The following is a 20,140-nucleotide window of genomic DNA, read 5'->3' as shown; positions in this document are numbered from 1 at the left end:
TTGCCATGCACATTACGTTTAACCATAAGAAAAACACACAATGCACAAGAAAAAAATATGAGTTCCTTTATTCAACTTTATTTCACAATTTTATGCCATTTATTGTCTTCTCTGTTATAATAACACACACACAAATGTCCACTGGATAAAACAATATAAAACATAACTTCCACATTTTCCCCATTATTTATATTATGTACATGCACTCCCATATTTCAGAGGCAACAAAAAAAACAAAAATTCTCAGGCCTTTCGCTTTCTCTCAAGTGCATTTGTATCTCTATCCTTTGCTGGTTAAGAGGCCGTTCCAATGAGGAGCTTTTAGCTTTTGTTTGAAGCGGTTGGATTTAGTTTGTTTCGTTTTGAAAGCAATTTTGGGGTAAAATCCACTGAATGAATGAATTAATGAAGCCAGAACGAACACACGGACAGTTCTCATACCACAGGACATTAGGAAGCAGATGAAGGTTGTTTACACATAATCATTGTGATAAAAGTTTCACTTCCTGTTGGATTCACAAGAAGAATCTTTTCACTGCAATCAAGGATGATTTAAGACCCATCAGCAGCACTTCCCTTCTTCAGAACTGCCACACAGAAGTGCTAAGACAAGTTGATGGCATTATTTTAACAATTTTCTGCAAACTATTTTGCAGGATATGCAACAGGAATGAAACAGGGAATCACAGAGGCACAAAGGAAGGTTTGGCTTCCATTGTGCTTCTGACTGCTTTCACCTATTTAGGCCCATATTCATGAAACGCTACCTACAATACTTTTTGTGTTTGAAAATCTCCTTTGCCTCAGTTGATTGAATGTTACAGAGTGGTTTAGACATCAACTCTTATTTATACAGCACTGGCAACACATTAGCATTAGTTACAGTTTTAATGGAGGCACGAGTGAGGTCAGGAGCCCTCCTGACTAAACTGGAGATATGGAATATGCAAGGTACAAATAACAAGGGAGGTGTTGACTGCAGAGGTCTAGGATCATAAGCTATGCATTAAAGATGCACGTGTTTGTTGAAAATAGATACAAATTATAATATTACTGAACCTTTGCTGTTTAAAAAACAAAGAAAGACAGAAAGAAAAAAAACAGGCTCACTTGCCACCTGGGTAAAAGTATAATACTCAAATTAATTATTGGAGTGGTCCTTCAGGTGCTGCCTGCCTCCTGTTTAAAACCTCGATCCACTGTGGCTGCTCAGGATGGGATAGAGGAGAGTTCCCCTCTCTATGTGGGGGCAAACTTCTTGGCCTGTGCCCTAACCCGCTTCTCATAGTCCATCCTGTTCTGACTGAAACAACATAAAACAAAGAGATACATTTTTAACTGTGCTGACATCTTTTCTCTTTTCTTTTTTCCTGGACGGACTTAAAACAAACAAAAAAAAAAGGCCACACTGAGTAAAGTATAGCCTTTGCTAACAAAATAAAACTACAAAAAATGATATTTGGCCTAAGTCGCAGGCAATTCAGTGGTAGAAAATAAAGAAGCTGTAACACTTACCAGTAAATTGTGTAAGCCTCTGCTTGTGCTGGGTCTTGAATGTTGGGCTCGTTCAGTAGCTCCTGGATACCCAGCAGGATCTGAAAACACAGTCGACGATGCTCCAGTCAAAAACCACTACGTTAACTGTTGCCGAAATGTATTTTTTAACTCGAAATTCATTTATCAAGGGGTGATGACACTTTAACCAACCGCTCGTCTACATGTGTACATTGTAAGCTCTGCTCTGTAGTTTATAAAAACTATTTTTAAGAAACATAATCCTGCAGCAAAGTGATAATTGCAGCCGTCTGTGTTGGTATGTGCTAACATAAGAAGATGCTAAAAGCGGGAGCTGTGTGTACATGTTTGGCCTAGTTTGTAACACAGAATCTCAGCCTGAAACAGCAGCCCCTGTAACTGCAGTAGGCTAACTGCCCAACTGTTACGCACATCAGCAGTAAAGAGGAAACTAAGGTTTAAACCACATTGTGGTAAAATTAAAGTTTTGTAGCATCCTTTCACTTTTCTCTTTTTAAACTGGGTGTTATAGAAATGGTCATGAAACAACACGTTGTGATACCCAGCCTCTTAACAGAGTTCAGGACACAACTAACAACTAACCTAGTGGTAAAAACCGTGACTGGTTTTTACCATTAGGTTAGTTGTTAGTTGCAGAGTTTGTTCAGCGTATGTGAAGTGGATGAATGAGCGTTCACACCTGTTTGATAGTGATAGCTGGCCTCCAGTCTTTGTCCTCTTCCAGGATGGACAGACACACAGTGCCTGATGGGTAGACGTTTGGGTGGAATATTGGTGGCTCAAACTTGCCTGAGTAGAAACCATTAAAACAACGGTCAGAACTTTAGTGCTTGAAGCCCACCTCCATGGTAATTAAAAAGTACAAAGTAGTCATTGTAGAAAACCGTCATTACCTTTCATTACAACCTTTTCACTCAATATCTCTACAACACAAGAGGATCTGTGAAAGTGCTGTCATTTAGTAAACCTGCCCAAAACAAACAGAGCAATCTTCCTCACGTTTACTGTATGAACGCTAGGGGTGTGCGATATTAACGAGAAAAATGAATATTTTTATGGAGTTTCTCAATGACAAGTAGATGTGAAACTTTCCACAGTTTATGCGGCACAATTTGGTAAAACGTATTATATAAAGTAATCACAGCTGACTAAAATATTCTTGACCTGGTGGTCGTGTTTTTTGGCTCTAAATTATTTCAAACTAGTTTGACAAAATCTTTCTCAACTGATTGAATTTGGTTAGTAATATAATTCGACAATGTTTATTATGTCGGCCGTGTGTTGCTTTTCTTATCGTAAGGCTTTTTGGTAAAAGCATTTTGCTGAAGGTTGCTGAGTGTGTTTTTGTGCTTGTACCTCGGCTGGATACGACCTGTCATGGACAGCTGACTCCCAAAGCCTTTCAAAATCCTCATATTCCATGCGTTGGGTCGCACATGGCAAAACAAGTTAGTTGTCCAGCATTACAACATAGCTTGCAGACTGTCATCTTTTCACAGCCAAACCACCTCTATGCGAGTTAGCAATTCAATCTGACAATATAGATTGTGAGGCTGATGATGTGTGTATTTTTTTGTCTCCTGTCACTGCTCGTTTCAGTCATTGTGCAGCTATGCTAGCTTAACTAGTGCTGCAGTGACACGTAGCATGCTTCCTCAGTGTGCACATGCAACACTCCGTCCTAACAAGCTACACGAATCACTAAATGTGTGGACTCTCAAAAAGTGTTATGCATTGTTTTTTTGCAAAGTGAGTGTCATGCTCAATAATGTGGGTTGGGACGTCTTTAAAACATCACTTTATATTGCACACCCCTAATCGATGCTTTAATAATGTTCATAAGCTAAAGAACAGAGCAGTTCTGTAGCCTCATATTCTAGCATAAATTCTTTTCACATGATTTAAGCATGCAGTATACATGTCCTTGAACTTGATAGCACAATCACACCAAAGATTTCTGGGACATATCCTTGAATGTTATTTAACTGACACATCAAAAGTTCACACGATTATCACGTTTAAATTGTTTTTATGCACACACACAAAAAGTGGTGATTTAAAATATCAACATTCATCTTTCAATCTGTAAGAAAACATATTTAAAAAAATACTCCTATATCTTACATGGTGATATACTCAATAAGCCTGATTTCTCTGGAAGTTGAGTCCTGTCACCTGGACTTGTGTTTAATTGGATGAATGACTCAATGACTACCCTTCAACTTTAAATGAACTATGCACTGAGTGTAGACTGGTACTCACATTTGGGTGGTGAAGAAGGGTAGTCATCTTTAAACAGCATTCTCAGTTTGTAGAGTCCTCCCTCCCACAATGTCTGATAAAAGAATGAAGAAAACATTGTTGCTTTAGTGAACTCTAGAAAATAGGAGCGAATATTAAAACTAGAGGACTAAACAAAGGACCCGTGCACAACTGAATAAACACGCTTTAATACCAATTCGGCAGCGTGTCCAGCCGTCAATTTCTGTTTTTGAAAGCTGCCAATTCAACCATTTGTTCATTTTGGAGACTGTGTTGCAGTTGTCGGGTGTTTATATGTTTTGTCCAATGAAGTGACACTACAACAGAGAACCAGAACCCTCTGGCAGAAGAAGGCCTTACAGGATTTATGTGTTACAAAGTATTAAGTTGTAGCCACCTTATAAATTACTAGCTGAGGATAATGTAGAGTGACACATAGATAAACACACTATATGCGTTAACATTATGTAAATGACACTAACAAATTTAATGCAACTCTTTTGTCTTTCAGCAATCCTGGTTTGACAACTCAGATGATGTTTGTTTTGCAAACTATTTACGCTTGAATATCAGGAAAGGAAAAGTCATCACAAATATCAATAATTATGGATATTTTATGTAACGTGTATACTCCTAAGTAAATTTGAGAGGAAAAACTGCATTTTGTTATATCTACCTGCTCTCTCTGCTGGAAAAACATGAGAAACATCGACAATGCTGCTTAGACACTGCTGGTCATTTTGAAAATAAAACAGCTGGTCGCAACTGTGACTGGTTATTAAGTGACTTACTCCTTTCTTTCCTGGAATGGCGCACTCCCAGTTCATCAGATTCATTGTTCCATCGGGATTCTTAGTGGGCACAGCCACAAAACCCTGTGTGGACAGAAATTATCAGTGGACAACGTGGTCATCAACTTTGCATCCGCACCAGTGTTATCAGATACGCGTGTGACGTAAACAAGGCGCAAAGGTGCCATAGTGACAGTAACCACCATCAGGATGCAGGCTGCTTACAAATGGATGGTCTTTTCTCCAGGCTTTGCGCTCCTGGGACAATCTGCTAAGAGCGATGCCAGACATTACTGCTCATCAACGCCTCACTGTGGAAAAGCAAAAGCAAAACCAAATTCATTATTTCATTCAAGCTGCCCACAGCCCAGTGATACAGTCTCGATCCTTCGACTAAAAATCGCGATACGTGCCGACAGATTACTACTTAACCATGGCGTTTCTACCAAGTCCAGTAGAAATGCTGACGGTAATTCAGCCTCTACAAACTACTGGACAGGGCAGAATATGCGACACATGCAAACGCACACAAAAGCAAACTAATAGCGATATTCTGACTAAACTTACCTCTGCTATTTGGCTAAATATTCGAATAACGTGGATCTCGGGTCTATAAGCTTGTTCGCTTCGCTAGCGCTACGTGTTGACGGCGGCCGAAAAAAAACACACCCTTCGACGCTCAAAAACAAAGCAATTAGACCAGTTAGGGCATCTAAAACCGAACCGAATCAAGCGTAGATTTTATCAACATTCCTCAGACACTTTTATCGAAGCGTGTTGGTGTTGTTTTGGACAGTTTGCCACAGTTGTGTGAAAGAATGTATTCGTGATGTCGTTGCGACAGTTAGCCTATCATGTAAAAGGACCCCAATTTGTTTATTTCGTTAGGACCTTCAGGCACCTTCGTGGCCACCACAGTGAACACGGTAAAGGTGGCCCGCCATCTTTGTTGTGGCATTTGTGCTGGGAAGCTCATTCCTGCGCATTATTCTGCTATTGATTGATCTCACCTAAAGGAATTAATTTTAACTCAGTGTTTGAGTCCTTGGAAAAAAAAAAGTGCATGTTATATAGATTCATTACACACAGTATATTTTAGGCATTCTTTTAATTTTGAAATGTATGGTTTACAGCTATTGAAAACCAAAAATTTATATTTTACACAAGACCAATTTAAAAAAAAAAAATGTCTGAAAAGTATGTCCATGTACAACACTTGGTCGGGGCTCCTTTGGCATGGAGGCGATCAGTCTGTGGCACTGCTGATGTGGTAGGGAGGGCCAGGTTGTTTTGATAGCGGCAGCTCATCTGGATTGTTGGGTCTGATGTGTCTCTTCCTCTTGACAATGCCCCATAGAGTCTATATGGCTGGTCAGGTCAGGCGACTTTGTTGGACAATCAAGCGCAGAGTTACCCTCGTCCTTAAACCCAGCATTGGTACTTTTGGCAGTGTGGGCAGGTGCCAAGACCTGCTGGAAAATGAAATCAGCATCTCCATAAAGCTTGTCTGGTAGACGGATGCTCTGAGTTTGGACACCAGCAGATGACGTGGTTCACAAAGTCATCAGACTGGACTTCAAGCAACTTGGATTCTATCGCTCCCCACTCTTCCTCCAGACTCTGAGACCTTGATTTCCAAATCAAATGGAAAACGTACGTTCACCTGAAGGGAGGACATTAGGCCACTGAGCAACAGTCCAGTCATTTTTCTCCTCGGCTCAGGTGAGACACTTGTGACTCTGTCGCTGGTTCAGGAGTGGATTGACACAATGAACGTAGCCCATGTCCTGGGTACGTCTGTGTGGGGTGGCTCTTGAAGCACCGATTCCAGCCGCAGTCCACTTCTTGTGAATCTCCCCCAAATTCTCGGATGGTCTTTGCTTCCCAATTCTCTCAAAGCTGTGGTTAGCCACGTTACTTTTTTCACCACACTTTTTCCTCCACTAAACATTCCAATAACATGCTTGAATCCAGCCCTATGAAAAGCCAGTTTCTTCATCGTTGACCTTTTGTGGCTTACGTTCCTTGTGGAGAGTGCTAATGACTGTCTTCTAGACAACCGTCAGGTCAGCAGTCTTCCCCATGATTGTGTCGCCTGCTTTATTTAAAGACCGTTTAAAGGCTCAGGAAAACCTTTGCAGGTGTTGTGGGTTAATTAGCTGATTAGAGTGCGGCACCATGAGAAATAAATGCTTGAAATATATCACTTTGTGTAATGAATTTATATAATATAAAAGTTTAAATTTTTTAATTGGATTACTGAAAAAAAAAAGAACTTTTCGATGATATTATTTGAGATACACCTGTAAATGGGCCGCATGGAACTACAATCTGGAATAACTAAATAAACAATATAAGCAAAGTCAAAGAGAGTAATATTTTTATGTCTTGGGTGTCCTGAGTTAATATTTTATGTACTGGATTTAAATATGAGTGTGTTATCCAATACTGAAAAAGTTTGTGCTCATGTGCTTGAAACACACACACAGTTAAGCTAAATGTGGCATAAGTGGGTGGAGGTCAGAGGCCAAGTTGACTCTGATGATGTCAGAGTCGGTTGCTTGATTTATTTGAAGTGGTATATGTATGGCAGTAAGTGAAATCCGGAAGTCGAGAAGAATTGAACAGAATGAGCTGTTCGGTCTCTTTCGCATCGTCATCGTGCTCTTCTGTTGTTTTCGTTTTACCTCAGTGGAACATAGCAACAGCTGACATCATAAACAATGGTGAGGAAAACCCATTTCTTGCAATGATTAACATTCGAAGCATGACAGTGTTACAATGCTGGTTGGACTAAGTGCACAGATTTCAGTATAATCTTCTAGGCCACTTTCATATTGGGGCCCTTGCTTAAAATTTTAAGAATTCCTTTTTACCCCAATACACATTTCATATGTCATAATAATTCCTAATAATATAATCGCAGCATATTGTACAGTTGTTAGAAAGGCTCCACTTTTAATGGGACTATATTAATAGACAAATTAAAATCTGTACAAATGAGTATTTTATAATCATTTTTTGTTTCAGCTGTACGTTGAAATCCACCGGCCTCACAGTTAGTGGTGCAAATGCACCATCTATTGGTAGAAAAGAAGTCAGTAATCTTCATAGGCACTGGAGATTTTTTTTATTTCATTTCATGGCATCTCAAGAAAATCTGTTATTTCTACTTGCTTCAAGTTAATATTTATTGGAGTCAAGCATAGTTATATTTTCTATGTGTAACTGTGAAGAATGAAGAACATAAATACAACAGACCAATACATTGCCATCAAAATCAGCACACGACTGGACCTGTAGGAAAAACATTAGATTTCTACAGATGGACTGAAAATTGGTTTATACATACTTTTTTCATCCACAGTATTCTGAATTTTTCCCTTCTACACTCAGAGTCCTACCATAGCTGAATGATGGCGCTTGTAAAACACTGTGCCTACACAACGTACCAACAGGATTTCCTCCTAAATCAAGAAAGTGCACCTTTTCCAAGAATCAAACCTCGTCTGTCGCAACGCATTTCTATAAATAGTCCCATCTCTGCTCAAGAACACTGACGACTTTTGAACCAATTAATCAAAAATATAATTAATCAGAAATGCTGATCAGTTGCATATTTTATTACTTTGATTAAAGGTTTCTAGGTTAGGTCTCATAACAATCTCTTCTGTGGTTAAAGACACTATTTAAGGCAAGTTTTGCAGAGTTGATAGGTCTCTCTGCTGTTGTTTCCTCGTATTCACACCTTCTTTACCTCTCCCTCTGTGATTATATGCTCCGGAGAAGCTCTTTTAAACCATTCAGTCCACGAGCCGTCATAAACACACACCCCGGGGTGGCCAAGCAGGTGAGCAGCCAGAACGACGTGACATGCTGTGACACCAGAACCACATGTAGCCCACACTGGCCGCTGCAGGTCCACCCCTACCTCTTTGAACACTTTGGTCAGGGCTTCGGTTCCCAGCTCCGTCCCAGATGGATCCAGGAATGAGGTGAATGGTATATTGATTGCACCGGGGATATGACCCGGCAGTGTGTCTGTGAAGGTGGGACAGTTGAGTGAGAAACATGAGCTATATCTGGAGTTATTAGAGAATAAAAACTCTGCAGCGTCATCTGGTTTTCAGCTACATCTCTTGGCCTTCATCAGTATGTGTAGTCATTTGTTGTCATGGAGATCGTTCATCTATCATCAAGTACTCATCAACTAGACCATCTCCATGACAACTGAGTGGGTCCATAAATAGGTCATATTACGTGGCTGAAACTCCATAAAGAAACAATAGAGGTGGTTTAAAATTAACTACAGTGGATCCAGAAAGTATTCAGAGCGCTTAATTTTTCCCACATCCTTATGTTACAGCCTTATTTCAAAATTGATTAAATTCACATAATACCTCATAAAGACAATGTCAAAGCATTAGTTTGAAATCTTTGCAAATTTATAAAAAAATAAAAGAATCAATCACATGTACAAGTTTTACCGCCTTTGCTTATTACTTTGTTGAAGCACCAATTAAAGCAGTATGATGAGTATGATGCTCCAAGCTCTCAAGCTCCATCAGGTTGGATGAGGTTTCAGATGAGGTTTCTTATTTTGAATACATTTGCAAAGATTTCAAACAAACTTCCATCAAGTTGTCATTATGGTGTATTGTATGTAGAAGTTGATCCATTTGGGAACAACGCTGTAAAACAAAAACAAAAAAAATGTGAAAGCTGTGAATATTTTTCTGGATGCATCGTATGTATGGATGGAATCAGAGATGTATCTTATAATTACCTGCTAAAACATGATCTGAATGACTATTTTCTGTTTTCCTCACCATCTCTGGGCTCCGACTCAAGCCCCCTGAACCTGTCGGCAGACCTGACATCCACAACCTGGGCCCGCTTGGTCCTGATGTTCTCCAGCACGTCTTCGTAGCTCTTCACCCAGGACTGGTTCAGAGCCGCCTTGAACTCTCTGCGCTCCGGCTTGGAGGACTCGGACGTCACAGGAAAGCCGTCAGCCACCCACTTCTTCATGCCGCCGTCCAGCACCGAAACCCCGCTGTGTCCGAACAGGCGGAACATCCACCAAACCCGCGGTGCGCTGAACAAGCCGAACTTGCTGGCGTCGTACACGACCACGTGCGTGTCGTTGCCGATGCCCAGTTCTCCCACGTACTGGGAGAAGTGGCTGGATGTTGGCAGCGTGTGGTCAAAGTCTGAACTCTTGTCGCAGCAGTCGTCTATGTCAAAAAACGAGGCGCCCGGTATGTGCGTGTGCGCAAATTCTGCTTTCGGGTCCCGCTGCATTATCGGGAGATACCAGGACGTGTCCACCACGCGAAGTTTGGGGCCGACGAGTTTTTTTCTGACAGCATCTGCCAACCACTGACAGGACACCAGGGCTCGGGTCTGCGCCGCCATGACGAGACGCGGGGGCAACAGTTCCGCCTCCGAGCGCCAGGGGGAAACATCCCGGTTCTACAGTTTCACTCAATAGTCCAAGTCCGGGTTGCGTCAGGAAGGGCATCCTGCGTAAAAACTGTGCCAAACCAACATGGGGTCAAATGATCCACTGTGCCGGCCCTGAACTCACGGGATAAGCCGAAAGGACAAAAACATAAATTAATAAATAAAATAATCTCAGTAGTTAAGATGCGTTTGATGAAACTGGCGTCCACTTGATCTTCACCATCACCGTCTTACACTCGTCCTTCAGTGAACCAAAGCTTTATTGTATTCATTATGTCGAATCTGATGCAGTGGAGTAAAAAAAACGAATAAAATATGATTAAATAAAATATTTATAAATAATAATCATTAATAAATAATAAAACGATTTGGTTTGGATGTTCTGAGACTGTAATTGGAAACAGCTGTCAACAAGTGCACATCCACCCCTGCACCAGCAGGCCATGTCAAATCACTACATTTCTTCTGTGTACAGCACAAGCTTGACTGAGACAAATGCTTTGGGTGGAAGGAGCTGGATTACAATTATTACCGATTACTTTTTACTGCCAGTATTCTTTGTTAGGTTACGTTGGATCCACGCAAAAGCCACAAACCACCGTCCATGGGTGGAAGAGCAGGCTAGTGAAGCAGGAGGCCAATTATATTATTACACACATATGCTTCTCTATTAAAACTTCCCCCTTCCTGTAAACAGCCTCTGTGTTGCATTCACAGACCAGTTGTGGTGGACTCCGTGGTATATGTATCTGTCCACAGCCTCCACTTACTCTCCGAGAATGGAAATAGTGTTTGACTTAGTGCTGGTCCTCAAAGGCCACAACCATCTCACTGATGAACATAAAACATAAAAAATATTTGGACTTTTTGAATAATATCTGGTGCGGTTTTGATCAGTGAACACAAAACTAAAAAAATGAACCACATAGTTTATTCTTATATAACTTATACAAAGTGTCACGATTATACAATTATGTTCAGTACAGAGCAAATTAACGTGTCCTTATCATTACGATGCTTCAGTTGGTGGGAGCTGTTGTTAAGGTTTTGACCCAAAAAGCTTTTAGATTTCAGGTCGCTGAGCTAAAAAACATAAGCAAAACGAAAAACTTAATTTAAAATGTGATTCACTGTCCTGTTGTGGATCACGAGGTGATTTCTGATGATGACATTAGGTCACAACAATAGGTTTCATGAATCGTATGTCAAAGCAAAGAGAAGACAGACACAGACGGGAGGAAGAGATGGACATTGAGAAGAGGAAGGGAAGAAACTAAATTACTTAATTGGAGTCACTACTTCTAGATTATAGACAAACCCTTGTTTTTATAGTCCAACCGAGATTTCATACCACTGAGTGTCCGACCGTCCAACCAACTGAGCACATCTTGGAGAAATTTCCACCCAGAGGTGAGCTGGTTTTATTTTAGTATGAAACTAATCTGAGAATTGTGAAGAGATATATGGACAGTGGATTTATGACAGTTTTTAAATGGGAGCCCATTGCAATGTCTGAACCTTAAAAGCAAACAAAGAAATCCTGCCTTCACCAAGTGGATGTTATTCAGACACATGTTTATATATAGTTCGTGTTATTATTTACATTTACATTTAGTCATTTAGCAAACGCTTTAATCCAAAGTGACTTACAAGTGAGGTACAAGGCAGCAAAAACCTAAATCAAAGAGAAAACATCCTAAACAGTCCTATCAGATAAGTGTTTACATTTCCTGAGATGCAAGTTCAAGAAAGTGAATAGGAAGATCTGGAAGAGTTCTGTTTTTTGCAGTTTTATAAATATTGGGAGGGAGTTTGCTAAGCGTGCAGAGTTTGGTAGCTCGTTCCACCATCGAGGGATCACTGAGCAGACCTCAGTGGACGGGAAGGATTGTAGAACTGAATGAGGGAGTTGGGGTGAGCAGGAGCTGTTGAGGTGATCACCGTGTAGGCAATAGACAGAGGTTGGAACCGGGTGTGAGCAGCTACAGGAAGCCAGTGTAGAGATTTGAAGAGTGTTGTGACATGAGTCTTTTTTGGCTGATTAAAAATGAGGTGTGCTGCCGCATTTTGGATCATCTGCAAGGGTTTGATTGTGGACACCGGTGACCCCATTAACAGAGCATTGCCGTAATCAAGACTAGATGAGCTGAAGATGTCTCTCTTTCATCCAGGCAGAGATGTCTGAGAGACGGGCAGAAATGCGTCATGAGAAAGTGGAGTTGTCCGGTGAAAAGGACACGAAGAGCATGTGATATTTTTGAACTGTATTTATAGGAACAGAAACAAAGAACAGAAACCATATGATGCATTGCTGCTCAACAGCGGCACAAACTGGATTCTCCAAAATTGACACACAAGTGTTTCGACACTTCTCTGAAACGGTTTGAACAATAACATTATCACAGAGTTATAAGGATTAGTGTTAGCTAATATTTATGCTAAAATTAAAGACTAAAAAGTAAAAATAGTCACTTCTGTTATTTGTCCAGTGCAACTAGGAATTTGTTTATTTATATATAATTTAAAATTATAATTTAATTTAATTTTAATAAAAGAAAAATTAGTTTTTTCAATGGTTTGAACAACACAAACAAAACCCAGTTTATTGTACCTGATTGATACTCCAAAAATGTAATGTGCAGTCTGATGATTTTATCTTACAGAACAGAACTGACTCTCCTAATAATAAAAAATTGTATGCAGCACAACAGGAACAGGTTTCTCAAAGGCCAGCTGACAGAAAAAAAGAACAAGATACTTCATTTATTGGATGAAGAAGGAACAAGAAAAGGAACAACTGGAAGCGAATGGTGCTCTTGCTGCTACTAATGTTCAACTTGAGATCTTGTAGAAATATAGAGGCTCTGTGGTGTCGGGTGGCTCAAACAGCAGCAGGAACAATTTCAATTGTTCATTTTCGGCCTTAAGCTTAACTTCTTGTTCCTAGAGTGTCTTTTTGCTTTAATGCCTCAGCCTTAGTTAATAAAGCTGCCCTTTCTAGTTCAACCTTAGGGCAGACTGCTGAAGATGCTACAGAGAAAACAGAACTTGTTTTGCATTTCCGGTAGCAGGAACAATTTCAAATCAAAATGAGATACAGACAACAAGTGCAAGGGATAATGTAGCTGTTACCACTGGTATCAATGCTGTTGTACAGTGTAAAGAAGCAAGCTTGAGGCTAATATGGGGTATTTCTGGTTAAATACCAAAGGTTGTCTACTCTACCTCCCCAAAATTCACTCTTCAACAGAGCATTGGAACACGGGGGGGGGACAACAAAGAATGACAGTGATCTGCTCTGTTTCACTGGAGCAGTATACAGTTGGGCAACCTAGAGAGATAGTGCGAAGTTGCTTTCACATTGAATCAGACCTAGTATACAAATGGCCAAGAGACTTTTTAGGGAGAAAGAACTCACTGTATGGAGTATCTGATGAACCCCCATTTACCAGAACAGGTGTTAATTGCTTTGGTCCTTTTAATGTTAAACGAGGAAGAACCGGTGCAAAAAGGTGTCATATTTACATGTCTACCCGAGCTGTCCCCATGAAGGGGGCAGGGTCTTTGGACACGGACTCATTTATTAATGCTCTTCCACGCTTCATTACAAGAAGATGTCAAGGTTTGGAAATTCATTCAAACAATGGAACAAACATTGCTGGTGCTGAGCGAGAGCTCAAAAAGTCTCTAGAAGAATGGAACATGTCCAAAATAGAAAATACGCTGATCCAGCTCATATTGCAGTGAATTCCGTGCTCCTATCGAGTGGATGTTTAATCCTCCTACTGGCTCTCGGTACTCTGTGAGTCGGTAGCCATCATAAAAAGTTAGGACAGGATACAGACAACCAGCACTGATGAGTGAAATCAGCAGAAATCAAAATGTTCAGCAGTCAAACAGTAAGAGATGTGATCCAAGCAACAAAATGCACTAAGCTGTGGTTTTGTGCTGGTCAAATTAAGTAACCACTTTCACGTGTGAGCAGATGGGTTTAGTTTAATCATAGTGATGGTCAATGCAGCTGCTAAAATCTGGATGCATTCCGTTCATGTATAGCACATTGTCACACAAAGAGGCTTGTGTTAGACTCGGACTTCACCATAAATCAGATAATTGTCTGAATGGATCCACTAATGTGAGAAAGGCTGGACATCATGTGACAAATAGAATATGAGAAGAGATTTATGTAGGGTGAGATACAGTAGAAAATACTGGATTGTGACAGTGTGTGTGTGTGTGTGTGTTTGTGCTCATGCTCACAATGCTTTTAAGTCTGTTGTTCTATATACAGTCTTACAAAGGTAAAAAGTACCCAGCATCACCATTGATTGTTTGTCTTTTATTCCTTCTCTATCAAGCCTTCTCCATTTCAACAGGATGGCTCTTCCCAGCTACCCTGTTCCTGAGTTGGACATTACCTTGCAAGAAGTGGGCCGTGTCCTGCAGCTCACTTTAAGTCCTGATCTTTACCCTGAATTCAAAAGTGCGCTTGAACAGCAGAGGGAACTCCTTCTAGCGACCCAGGAGAAATTAGAAACTCATGCCGCAGGCCATGAGAACTGGGTGACAGAGCAGTTCAAGACAGGTCTGCTTTCTTGTGCTGACCCCCTGCCTACCGCCACAGCCCTGCCTGTTGTTCTTCTTCCATCCAAGGCAAAGGGATGTACCCAGCTGGGGCGGGCAGCTGCACTGCTCTGGGCAATGGCAACACTATACAGTGAGCCCCTGTTACTGGAGGGCAACGTGCGAATGGAGCGCACACAACAGTCTGAGGTGTTTGGTGCCACCCGGATTCCTGGCAGGAGTCAAGATGAAATTAAGGTGAGATTGCTGGTAGTGCAAAGCCAGAGAAAAAAGTTAGGACATTTAAGTTTTCGTGTCAGGGTAAGGATTTCTTGCCCTTTCATCAGATACTTATTCAAGTGAGAAACCTCTAATCTGTTGCTTGTTCTTTCCAGGTCTACCCAGACAGCCTCCATGCTATCATCACCTGTGTTGGAGGAGTCTTCCCTGTTGACATACTGTGGCGTCCCAGCACTGGTGGACCAATTTCTGCTCGATCATTTATTGACATCTACAATCAGCTGGCTCAGGTGATGGGTCAACCCAGTGCAGAGAAACAGAATGATCCCTCTGCCATTTGCAGCCTCTCAGCTTTGCAGCGTACAACCTGGGCTTCCATCAGGGAACAAATCCTGGAAGAAGGAGGGGAAGCAGCTGCATCGCTGGGGCAAATGGAGAGTGCCGTGCTGATACTCTGTCTTGAAGACTGCAATGCACCGTCTGAGCTGGCTGATATACTCAATGCAGTGAGGCTAGGCGGAGGAGGAGGCATTCCATTTCTGAGATATTACGACAAGGTATTGTACATAGTCTGGATGGGTATCGTATAACAATTTCAGATCAGATTGCTCACCTCTTGATCAAATCCAACAAAACCCACATTATAACATGATTTGCAATACTATTAAGTAAATATTTGTTTTCTACTTTTGACAGGTGTTGAACTTGGTGGTGTTCAAAGACAGCACAGCTGGGATGACGTTTGAGCACAGTGCTGTGGATGGGATGGTGGCTACACTTGTGACTGAGCGTGTGTACAATCTATCGGAGACTGTTGACTTACACCAGGGCCATACTAACACAGAAAATGTGAATGGGTCTGTCACAGTAAACACTGTTAATACTGTTTGTCCAACTTCCCTAAAATTCCCATTGCAAGGTATAAATATCCCCCAACCAAGTCCCGACTTAAAACCAACACATCCTGTTCTCACTTTTGATTTCCATTCCTTTCCTGATGTCTTTTCTACTCTCAAAGGGCAGAGAGGTCTGTATGATGCCTGGATCAACTTCTCTTTGCAGCTTTCTCTGAGGCAGACTTTTGGGGAATCTGCTGCCAGTCATGTGCTTGTCACACCTACTCATATGCGCCACTACAAACACGGCCGTTGTGATCCCACATACACACTCACCATGCATTCTCTCAAGTTAGTAAGTGCCTTGGCATCCTGCATTGGCCCAGATAACAAAGTCCAATACACTACTGACCTCCTACACTTGTTCCATGTGGCCTTTTTGGAGCATAAGAGGCTCATCAGAAACACCAAAAGTGGTCAAGGTGTTGGACCCCACCTCGCTGCTCTACGTCGATCTTTGCCATCAGACAATCCTCTAAAGAAGTTCCTAGATCCCTTCGGGTGTCCATCTGTGTACCTCACCGGTACAGATCTAATTGAGGGTGTAGAGTGTGGAGTAGGAAATGTTTATGCCCAAAATCAGCTTGCTGTAGCCTACCTTGGTAAGAAGGAGAAGGTTCGCATTGTGCTTAATGGTAAAGGAAGCTTTGCTCAGGCATTGGAGAAGATTCAAGAATGCCTGAAGATAAACCTTAAATTAGTGTTGCTTCTAGCGGTTAGATATGCCATAGCAAGTCAAATGGGAGGCTTGGAGTATCTACTCCAACAGAGTCAAACAGCGAAAACAAATGGAGACACAGTGAGTTCAGAAAACCCAAACAATGGCAAAAACATTGTTGATTCTACTTTAGGAAAGTGCCAAGAGTATACTCTTGTGATCCATGGTGGTGCTGGAGAGGAGATGATGCTGAACAACCAGGTGACTGAGGTGATTGAGTTTGCTTTAGAGACAGCCTTATCACTTGGATCCAAGGTGCTTCAAGAAGGTGGCAGCAGTCTAGATGCAGTTCAGAGGTCAGTGGAAGCTCTTGAGGACTGCTTCCTGTTCAATGCAGGTAAAGGCTCAGTATTCAACCAAGATGGCAAAAATGAATTGGAAGCAACTATTGTAGATGGCAGTACGATAAGGTCGGGATCTGTTGCTTGTGTGCAAAGCGTGAAGAACCCAATCAAAGCAGCCAGAAGTGTCATGGAAAAAAGCTCCCATTCACTCATTGTGGGTGATGGGGCTGAGGAGTTTCTGCAGGGGTTAGAGGAAAAGGAGCAGCTTGTTGGCCCAGAGTATTTCTATACTGATATACGTCACAGAGAGTTAAAGGCAAAGCTCAGTAGTGGAAATACTTCAAAAAACAATCACCCTCAGACTGTTGGAGCTGTAGCCTTGGATTGCTGGAATGGGCTGGCTGCTGCTTCATCCACAGGAGGTTTAGTAGGAAAACTGAAAGGGCGAGTTGGGGATACAGCAGTAGTAGGAGCAGGAATATATGCTGACGACAAGTTAGCTATTGCCTGCTCTGGAGATGGAGATGTTTTTCTGAGACAAACAGTTGCACAGAAAATAGCCAGTCTCTATCATCACAAAGGCTACAGCCTTAGGCAGGCATGTAGAGAAGTGATGGCTGAAAATCTGAAGGGGTTCTGTGCAGGAATTATTGCTGTGGACACCAAAGGTGATGCCGTTATTGAAACAAATGCTGGTGTGATGTTTGTGGCCTCAATGATATGTGGCATTTCACGAGTAGAGGTCCTTAGGCCACTGAGGAACATCTCTCATGTGATCTGGGAAACAGATGAGCTGATTGCCTACCTGAATCCTAACCCCTGGATAACTGGGTCAACCATTCTGACTAGAAAAGCTCTGAGTGGGGTAAGCAGCATCTTCCAGTTGGCTACATCTGATTTTGTGGATATGCTGCAAGGAGCAAGGGCTGTGTCAAGCTTACTATGTAAGCGTCTAGCAGTGCAACGCTGTGCCATGGTTTTCTATCCCACCCCTGATCACCCAGCACAGATCAGAGTGCTTCCACTTCACGGTTTAGAGCCAAAGTGGCAGCCGAATCTTGCTGGTGAACAAGAATTCAATACTTATAATCCTGGCTACTGCACCTCAAAAAGTGGCCCAGGGTGGGATGATGAAGCACTGAGTCAGATCCAAGCCAAGATTAGAAATCAACTGCCAACATCAAATGCACCCTCCTGCTTTGACTTTTATGGGGACCCCTCTAATAATAACTTGTTCAGTCGTATTGTACGTGGAGAGCAGCAACAGTGGCGAGTGTGGGAAGATGCTGAGCATGTTGCCTTCCTAACACCATACCCAAATAGTCCTGGACTAACTGTTGTGGTGCCACGCAAACCATTGGCCAGTGATATCTTCAAAGTGAATGAAGCTGACTACAAGGCACTAATCTTAGCCATTCATAAAGTTGCCCTGCTGGTGGAAAAGGGGATGAGCGCTAGAGGTGTTGCACTGATCTTTGAGGGCTTTGAGATTGACTATGCTCATGCCAAGTTAATTCCCCTGTTACCTTCACCAGAGAGCACTGCCATTTCTGAGCTGCAACCAGAATTCTTTGAAAGCTACCCTGGATATGTGTCATCACTGGATGGTCCAGCAGCTGACCCCGAGACCCTAAAAAAGATCCATTCAAAAATTACACAGTGCAGGCCTCCTCATTCATGGAAAGACCCTCAGTCTCACTCCACACTTGCCATCAAGAGCCAGTGGTACCGCAACCTGTTCCAGATTCAAAACACTCTTTTCCACAGCACAGTGGAATATTTTCACAGCTTGTGCCACTACTCCTACGCTCTGACCCCTCTCACCACAGACACCATCTCCTCACCAATGGGCCTGGGATCTGACTCAGAGCCAGTTTATGTTACCTTGCTGGGTCAGGACATCTACCTGGCTGACTCAATGCAATTTGTACTTGAATACTTTCTTCGTTTCCAAGAGAACCTACCGGGTACCTACTACATATCAACTAGCTTTAGAGGAGAAGATCCTGATGCCACACACTTGAACCAGTTCTTCCACGTAGAGTGTGAACTGTTGGGTGACATGGACAAAGCCATGTCCATAGCACAGGGATATTTGGCTCATCTCACCAAGTCCATGCTGAAGAAACACTCTGGTATAATCCTCAACACTGCTGGCACCCTGTCACATGTCACAGCCATGCTAAGCAAGCTGAATGGAAAACTTCTACCAAGAGTCCCTCTAGACCAAGCCATACCTTTGATGCCGTCTGCTGACTGCGTAGAGTGGGTCCAAGATGGCCAGCCCCAGTTTGGCAGAAAGCTAACACGCAAAGGAGAGAAAGTCTTGATAGAGAAATATGGTGGTGCTGTTTGGCTGACTGAGCTGGACCATCTGGGAGTTCCCTTCTATCAGGCTTATGTGGAGGGCACTGGAGGCTCCAAAGCCAAAGCTGCTGACCTTCTATTGGGATTAGGTGAGACTGTGGGTCTTGGTGAACGCCACTCCACCCCTGAGATGGTACAGCAGGCTCTCAGGCACCATGGAGTACCAGAGCAGTCTTACAAATGGTATATTGACATGCGCCACGTCAAACCGCTTCTCACCAGTGGATGGGGTATGGGGACAGAGCGCTACTTGTGTTGGCTGCTTCAACATGATGACATCAGAGATGTACATATCATACCTAGGATGAAAGGAATGAAATTCATGCCTTAATGCCTTAATCAAGTGTCACTGATTTTCAGGCCACTGGATTTGATCTCTGAAGAACGGGGTAGTAGTATTAAAAAATACATGGAACACCTTAATAAACTGGATCAAGCTTTGGATTTGGGTCTGTCCATGACCTCAATAAAACCTCCTTCTGCCAATTTTGTTTTAAAGAAATGTAACACAGATTCTAGCTATTACTGAGAATAGACAGCAATGATAAAACATATAAATGTTTAAAACTAAGGCTACAGAAAGTGATTGATGTTATTATTTAAATGTTTTCACACTTTTTTTAGCAGAAAGTATTATTCATTATTATTAATAAATTTTCTTTCACTTTGCTCATTTCTTTTCATGAGATTGATTAACAACATTAACAAAATAATTATATGGAATAAATTGCATTAATAAGTGTTTTAGTTCTTGTAAGGACAATAGAAAAAAAACTAATTTCTTAAGTTATTTTGAGAAAATCTTTCTTTTTTGTCAGTCATTTTTTGTCTTTTTATTTTTATCACATTGTTTCTTTTTTTAAAATGATTTTTAATGCCATATTGATGATGTAACATTCTTCATTTTAATTAAGAAAAATCATTTTAATAATCTTAAAACAGACTCCAAATAAACATCAGTCATAGACCTGTAAACATGTGTACTGTAATAAATGTTGTTATCGATCAATTAAATCT

At 41.6% G+C, this 20,140-nt stretch overlaps 3 protein-coding genes across 3 annotated transcripts; 1 reads left to right on the top strand and 2 right to left on the bottom strand.

Annotated features, from left to right (window-relative positions):
* Window positions 1-51: 51 nt before the first annotated feature.
* LOC137099266 (SUMO-conjugating enzyme UBC9-like) lies at window positions 52-5,467 on the bottom strand. The gene is made up of 7 exons (XM_067475885.1): window positions 5,157-5,467; window positions 4,815-4,900; window positions 4,590-4,673; window positions 3,799-3,871; window positions 2,216-2,325; window positions 1,516-1,595; window positions 52-1,303 (listed from the first exon to the last, which is right to left on the bottom strand). The coding sequence occupies exons 2-7, from the start codon at window positions 4,878-4,880 to the stop codon at window positions 1,240-1,242; spliced, it is 477 nt and encodes a 158-aa protein (XP_067331986.1). The 5' UTR covers window positions 4,881-4,900; window positions 5,157-5,467; the 3' UTR covers window positions 52-1,239.
* Window positions 5,468-7,700: 2,233 nt separating this feature from the next.
* mpst (mercaptopyruvate sulfurtransferase) lies at window positions 7,701-10,181 on the bottom strand. Its single transcript, XM_067475884.1, has 2 exons — window positions 9,419-10,181; window positions 7,701-8,630 (listed from the first exon to the last, which is right to left on the bottom strand). Exons 1-2 carry the CDS (start codon window positions 10,005-10,007, stop codon window positions 8,332-8,334), a joined length of 888 nt encoding a protein of 295 aa, XP_067331985.1. The 5' UTR covers window positions 10,008-10,181; the 3' UTR covers window positions 7,701-8,331.
* Window positions 10,182-11,280: 1,099 nt separating this feature from the next.
* On the top strand, window positions 11,281-20,137 carry si:ch211-256m1.8 (uncharacterized). Its single transcript, XM_067475867.1, has 4 exons — window positions 11,281-11,465; window positions 14,414-14,876; window positions 15,014-15,415; window positions 15,555-20,137. The coding sequence occupies exons 2-4, from the start codon at window positions 14,433-14,435 to the stop codon at window positions 19,452-19,454; spliced, it is 4,746 nt and encodes a 1,581-aa protein (XP_067331968.1). The 5' UTR covers window positions 11,281-11,465; window positions 14,414-14,432; the 3' UTR covers window positions 19,455-20,137.
* Window positions 20,138-20,140: the final 3 nt, after the last annotated feature.

Source organism: Channa argus, chromosome 15, assembly GCF_033026475.1.
Source record: "Channa argus isolate prfri chromosome 15, Channa argus male v1.0, whole genome shotgun sequence".
NCBI lineage: Eukaryota > Metazoa > Chordata > Actinopteri > Anabantiformes > Channidae > Channa > Channa argus.
The sequence above is the reverse complement of the archived record's forward strand: the minus strand, read 5'-3'. Positions and strand labels throughout refer to the sequence as shown.

Bases quoted from the DNA above. Each gene is read 5' to 3' on its own strand.
- LOC137099266 (XM_067475885.1), bottom strand. From the start codon at position 4,880: ATGTCTGGCATCGCTCTTAGCAGATTGTCCCAGGAGCGCAAAGCCTGG. The intron at 1,596-2,215 runs GTGTGAACGCTC...CTGTGTTTTCAG, and splicing joins CAGCTATCACTATCAAACAG to ATCCTGCTGGGTATCCAGGA. The intron at 1,304-1,515 runs GTAAGTGTTACA...ATGTTGTTTCAG, and splicing joins GAGGCTTACACAATTTACTG to TCAGAACAGGATGGACTATG.
- mpst (XM_067475884.1), bottom strand. From the start codon at position 10,007: ATGGCGGCGCAGACCCGAGCCCTGGTGTCCTGTCAGTGGTTGGCAGAT. The intron at 8,631-9,418 runs GTGAGGAAAACA...CCACCTTCACAG, and splicing joins TGAGTCGGAGCCCAGAGATG to ACACACTGCCGGGTCATATC.
- si:ch211-256m1.8 (XM_067475867.1), top strand. From the start codon at position 14,433: ATGGCTCTTCCCAGCTACCCTGTTCCTGAGTTGGACATTACCTTGCAA. The intron at 14,877-15,013 runs GTGAGATTGCTG...TGTTCTTTCCAG, and splicing joins GGAGTCAAGATGAAATTAAG to GTCTACCCAGACAGCCTCCA. The intron at 15,416-15,554 runs GTATTGTACATA...TACTTTTGACAG, and splicing joins TTCTGAGATATTACGACAAG to GTGTTGAACTTGGTGGTGTT.